This window comes from Eriocheir sinensis, chromosome 3 (genome assembly GCF_024679095.1).
Source record: "Eriocheir sinensis breed Jianghai 21 chromosome 3, ASM2467909v1, whole genome shotgun sequence".
Taxonomy (NCBI): Eukaryota; Metazoa; Arthropoda; class Malacostraca; order Decapoda; family Varunidae; genus Eriocheir; species Eriocheir sinensis.
In genome coordinates, this window is record NC_066511.1 from 7,097,040 (window position 1) to 7,103,546 (window position 6,507).

A 6,507-nucleotide genomic window follows, 5' to 3' on the forward strand; every position below is an offset into this window, starting at 1 on the left:
TATATGAGCATTTACAATGCTCATATAAGAAGCAGGTAAGTGAAAAAATACATTTTATGTTTGAAAATGTCATTTTCTTGAGCTTCATCTCTATAGTATTTGATTTTTGGGAACAACATGTTGCAGGTTTTGTTGTTCAATCTAGGTGTTTCCATTGCCTGTATGTAAAAGTTCATGAGGTAAATTCATTTTGAATTTTGATGATGTTAATTTCTATTCATCATCTTTAATTTAATTTTGTTCATGGATTGCAGGAAATAAAAAAAATAATTAAAAAATAACCGAGTTTACTATACTTAGGAAAAGGCTTGTAATTCTGAGTGATATTCTCAGAAATTTCAAAACTCATGTCCATTGCCTATATCAGTTGTATTCAGACTGGCCAAAGGTGAGAAGTCTTCCGGTAAGTTGTTAACCTGTCCGTTGCGATTGGCATGGATTTGGCTTTCATTGGTAGCCTGGTAACATATACTCCCAGGTCTTCTCTGCCTCTGGGGTGGATAGTGGAGTGTTTCCCATGTGGTATTGGTATGCTGAATATCCCCCTCCCAAGGTGCATGACTTTACATTTTTCTCCATTGAATTGTAGCAGCCACTTTTTATTCCATTCCTGTTAGCTACAGGAATGGAATAAAAAGTAGGAAATCCACAGTCAAGGGGTTAAAGGCATCATACGCAATTGTTGAAAGTTAAATGCACATGTTAATTTTGTAGTCGTTAGTATGGTGCCATCTATGACATTTAAAATATTGGCAGTAGCAACCTTTTGTTAGGAGCTGAAAACAAAGAGGGCTTATTATATCTCACAAAGTTTCATCTGGCTTCTCAACATTTAAATGAAAATTAAAGGTTTTGGTAATGTCAGTTTCTATTTTTGATGTTGTTTTACTTGCTTCCATCTTATAAATACCTTGCAATCTGCCCTTATTTTAATTTACTTATTCATTTACTTATATATATATATATATATATATATATATATATATATATATATATATATATATATATATATATATATATATATATATATATATATATATATATATATAATATATATATATATATATATATATACACACACACACACACACACACACAGTAGACCCTCAGTTATCCGGGTGCACCGTATCCGACCTCGCCCGTATCCTGGAGTTTTCAAAACTGATTTTTTTCCAAAAAATTAAAAAAAAATTATCTTTTTCCCAAAAAAATAATTAGAATTGTCGCGCGCTGCCAAAAATCATTCAAATTGTCCGCACGATGCCTCTTAAGGAGGAGAGAAGTGTAGAGGGAAGGGAAGAATGGGCTGGAGGAAGGGGCGAGATAGGAACGAGCCAGGGGGAAGGGACGGAAGAAAGGAGGAGAGGAGGGGTTAAGCTTTGCAAGGGCGGCGTACCGCACCACCAAGGTAAAGAAATTCTCTTTACTTGCGCACCACAACACAACAAGCGGCGCCCCACATGCCATTGTTTATGTTCACCATGGTCCAGTTAATTGCTTTTGTGTGTGTCCCCTACCTTCTCCAGGCATTGCTTTGCGTGTGTGTGGTGTTTGCGGTGCTTACCATGGCGCCAACGTATATACGTATATATAGGTCAGGTGTACAAGTGTTAGTTACCCCGTTAGGAGCGAATCTTAACACCCGCGTCCTTGGGGCCATGGCGGATGCTGACATATTCTCAGGGCGAGTGGGACAGGGTGGCGGTGGCGCGACTGAAATGTAGGCTAACCCGTAACATATTTTTCTATTTTACGGCTATAACATATTGTCCCTGCACTCGTTTTATATATATATATATATATATATATATATATATATATATATATATATATATATATATATATATATATATATATATATATATATATATACCTACAAATACATACATACATACATACATAAATACATACATACATATCTAGATATATATATATATATATATATATATATATATTTATATATATATATATATATATATAGATCTATATATATATATATATATATATATATATATATATATATATATACATATACACATGTAGGCCCATCACGAGAATTAGGTGGATGAATGCGGTCACGCTAACTGAATTCGCGCTAATTGAATAAAGTAACCAATATGAAAAAAATTATTTGGTGCACACGTGGGTCTGACTTTTGGGTTTGATACTTACTCAAAATAATCACCTACGATTGGCTGAGATCTGAAAACACGCTTGTGATTCGCTGGGAGTCTGATGACGTCATCGTCAGCGCTCACCCGGTCAGCGGCCTCGCTGCCTTTAGGTAGTATCACACTTGGACAACCGGCAAATCCAAATTTTCCGGGTGTGCGTCACACACGGCCAAGGTCAGTTGTTCGTATCCACATCCACAACGTAAACAAAGCACTTGCCCTATATTAATGCTGCTGCGCATCATGGCAGCTTGTGCAGCGCATCATGGCGGCTTGTGCTGCGCATCATGGCGGCTTGTGCCGCGCATCATGGCGGCTTGCCGCAATTTTCAAAATTCAGTCGTGGTGGCTGCTCGCGCTAATTGAGGCTTTCATGCTAATTAATTTTTTTCTTGGTAGATGGTGGCTCGTGCTAATTGCGGTTCGCACTTATTGATCTCGCGCTAAGTGGGGCTCTACTGTGTGTATATATATATATATATATATATATATATATATATATATATATATATATATATATATATATATATATATATATATATATATATATATATATACATACATGCATGCATGCATGCCACACACACACACACACACACACACACATACATACATACATATATATATATATATATATATATATATATATATATATATATATATATATATATATATATATATATATATATATATATATATATGCGCGAGCGTGTAAGGCTGTCGTGGGCTTACAGGCGTGATCTTAAGTAGCTTCGTTTGTGCAGATATATTAAATTCGGTTAGCGAAAGTTGGGTTTTCGGGTCTTTGGACTTAACCTACACCATATCTGGGTTTTTCCCATATCCGGGACTCTTCTTCTACTAAACACTATTTTGCAGGAGCATTGCCAGACTTTATTTATTTATCTTTTTTGCACCCTAGAGCTGTCTCTTTTCCCATATAAAAACTATTACTAAAAACTATTACTGGATATTTTGCCATCATTTTTGCAGAAACTGGTTTAGAATCTGCGAAGCGCACAACTAGTGTACTGTATGGTAACCAGCCGGAGGTTCTGGCTGAAATGACCAAAGATGACATAGAAGAAGTCTTCAGATCAGCATCATCTTCTAAACTGCTTTTGGAACCTGGAACTTCAATCCTTGATATGGCATTGAAGGCTGGCTGCTTCTTGGATGAAAGTAGGTAGCATCATAATTTTCTTGTAATGCAAGCTTTATTGCAATTCAATTTTTTTTTATAATGATCCATCATTACATATGCTTGTTCCCACCGGAAATACCGTAAAAGATTGAGTTATTTAGAGGTACGAAAATTTGAGTCATTGGAAGTGTAATACAGTACTAGTGATGAAGTTGGTGATAACAATAGTAAGGCTCACATTTACCATGAACATTAACCTGTACAGCATAATCAGAAAGTAATAGCTTGACCCACCTTGGCATTGGCCTTTTTTTTTTTTTTTTCCAGAGATGGGGCTATAACAACATAAAATGATGGTAGAATATAATAGTAGTATTTACTAGTCTATATATTTTGTAGTTTTGATCCTCCAAGGGTTATGGCAGATGATGTTGAAAATTGGTATTTATTGAACCTGACTGTTTGGTGGGTGGGGATTAATTTTTAGCTGTGTACCATTGCCTATGGGTATTTCTCTTAATGTTTTATTTTTCCCAGTGCAACACACATTTGTCTATCATATTTGCATGCTTTGACACTTTTCATTGTGTATTCTATACAAAATTCATGGAATTTTGTTTTTTTAGTTTTATTTGTATTGCTCATTTTTGGATTGAATATTTCATTAAATTATAGTTATTTTTGTGATCTATCTCTTATACATTATTTGTTGCTTGTTGCTGTGTTTGTGAGTATTTGTGTGTGCACTCACTAACATAAGATGAGCAAATAATATTGTTTATGCACTTGTGACTGTGCACTTATGATATTTATAGCATCCATTATTTTGCAGTATCTAATTGTTCTCACTTTAACTTGTTTACAATCATTAATTTACATTTGTCTCATTACTCAGAAGTGTTTCTTTTTTTCTTACCCACACTGTCTCTCACACTTTACACAAATAGTTTTGTGGGGTGTTGTAGTCAATGAAGAACTTCAACAAGGGATTGGCAATGTTTCAAGATCTAGGAAAAATGTATGGGACGCACACAGTCAAGCCAATTACCCTTGTGACAAAACAGAAAATAAAGTGATAGTCAATGATGTGGCAGAGTCTGCATGAAACATGGTTACCAATGCTGCCTAAAGCACTAGGCAGTGTTGCCTTGACTTGTCAACATGTGTGGGAAGCTAGCAGTGCACCAAGCACCAGTTGTTGCTACAGTATTCTGGGCACCATAATTGTTATGCTGATATGCTATATGGGGTAATGATCCCTGAAAATAAATTACATACAGCAGTTGTACAATGTGTGCATAATGTGACTGCTGCCCAATTTATAGGACATTTTATTTAGCATATAGTCTGTAGTAGCAAATCCCTGCATGGTAGCACATCAGCTGAAGGAAAATAAGCCTATTCCTCTTGGCAGTGTGGCCACCAGTCAGCAGAGGCTGTATGATGATTTTTGATTTATGCTGTTATCAGCCAAGAAACAAACTGTTGCTCACCAAACCACAAGGCATCATGGGGCACTTTATCAAAGGGTTTTGCCAGGTCAAGGTACCAACAATCCATCTAGCCACCTTTCTCCTGTAGCACACCATCTTTCCTTGAGTTGTTATCCAACAAAGTAAAGACATGCAATATTTCACTTTTGAATCCAAAATTGCTTTCTGATAAAACATCATCCCCTCCAGATATTTTGTCCAGCTGTTTTTTTAAACTGTCTCACACATTTCTGTGACCACTTAATCAAGGATACATTTCTGTAGTTGTTGATTTTTTCTCCTTATTCTCTCCTTTGTAAATTGTTACCACACCGGCTCTCATCCATTCATGTGGCATTTTCCCATCTTGTGAATACAAAACTAGACTATGAATCTTTTCTGTCTGTTGTTTGCTACATTCCTTGACTATCCAATTAGAGATTCCATCAGCATCAGGAACTAGGGCCTTTCTTTCATCTAGAGCTTCGAGTAGTTTATGCCTTTTTGCACGTGCACTTCTGCCTCAGCATCATCCCCTGTTTTTCAGAGTATTTTCTTTTTGACTATGTGTTTTATTTTAGCAAATAAAATTCTTCAATACTTTAATCATTTCATTTATGAAACAGGAGATGGTCGCCGCATCATAGAGGCTGGAGGGTTCTATGTAAACCTTTCACGAGTGACAAAACCTGATCTGATAATCATCCCTGAAGCACATATATTACCTAATGGGTTATCTCTTGTCAGAGTTGGTAAGTTTATCATCATGATCATCATCATCATCAGTTTGCTCTTCCCATATAATGGGGGTGGCAAAGTCAAGTTCTGACAAACAAATAAGAATACATTCAAAGATGAGGAAGTTGCCTTTTCAAAAGGGTCAGCCTTTCACAGTATTTTTTTTTTTTTTTTAATGGCATCAACATAGCTATGACTACAACATAGTCACTGGTATATCTTACAATGCATTGAAGCCCTTGAATGATGGAAGGCAGCTTTTAAATTATATCATTGCAACCTTTGTCCATTCACTGTATATCATCTATTCTGCTTTATCAACTCTTGATCCATCCTATAATTTGCTGTCTGTCTGCCATCCTCTACTTCTATTCCATGCAGGCACACAATCTGTCTTCATATCCACACCTTTTAAGTCATACATATTTAGTTTTCTTGAAAACATTATTATTTTTCAAATCAAATTTTCTTTTGGAAATGTTGCATAGTGCACTGTAATGTATTTTACTTCATTCAGTCTGTTATCTACCTTTGTCATTGTTGCAAATTCTTTTATTGTCATAACCATCATAATGCATGTTTACCTGACTGGCATAATAAATAGACAGATAATTAATCAGTTTGAGATGATAAAATTGATGGTCAGTCATTGTATTCAACTAAGACTTTTCCTGAAAATGGTGTCAGATGATTATATTGCAGATAAGAAGTTTATAACTATCACCAGCAACCCATGTCATAGATAAGCAGGGTACATATGCAAAAACATGATTTTTTTATCTAATTGTGCCAATATGCATACATAAATTTATTATTTTTTATTTAATGCATGTTCTTTCTCATACATATTTCCTCCTTTTTTTTCAGGCAAGAAGAACTACCATGTTATCCAGTGGATGAAGTAGGTTATGTAGGTTTGTTTTGATTGTTACATATTTTGAATTTAAAAATAAATGATAGAAGTATCTTAATTTCAAGC

The 6,507-nt window shown here is 35.3% G+C and overlaps 1 protein-coding gene across 6 annotated transcripts in view; it reads left to right on the top strand.

Moving 5' to 3' along the window:
• The window catches only part of LOC127004208 (tyrosine--tRNA ligase, mitochondrial-like), a 40,161-nt gene extending 33,654 nt beyond the window's left edge, over positions 1-6,507 (top strand). For all 6 annotated transcript variants that reach the window (XM_050871767.1, XM_050871751.1, XM_050871773.1 and 3 more), the window contains 3 exons: positions 3,168-3,356; positions 5,417-5,542; positions 6,396-6,507. In XM_050871767.1, coding sequence (XP_050727724.1) covers positions 3,168-3,356; positions 5,417-5,542; positions 6,396-6,433 — 353 coding nt within the window. In that variant the 3' untranslated portion in view covers positions 6,434-6,507. The remainder of the gene's footprint in view (positions 1-3,167; positions 3,357-5,416; positions 5,543-6,395) is intronic.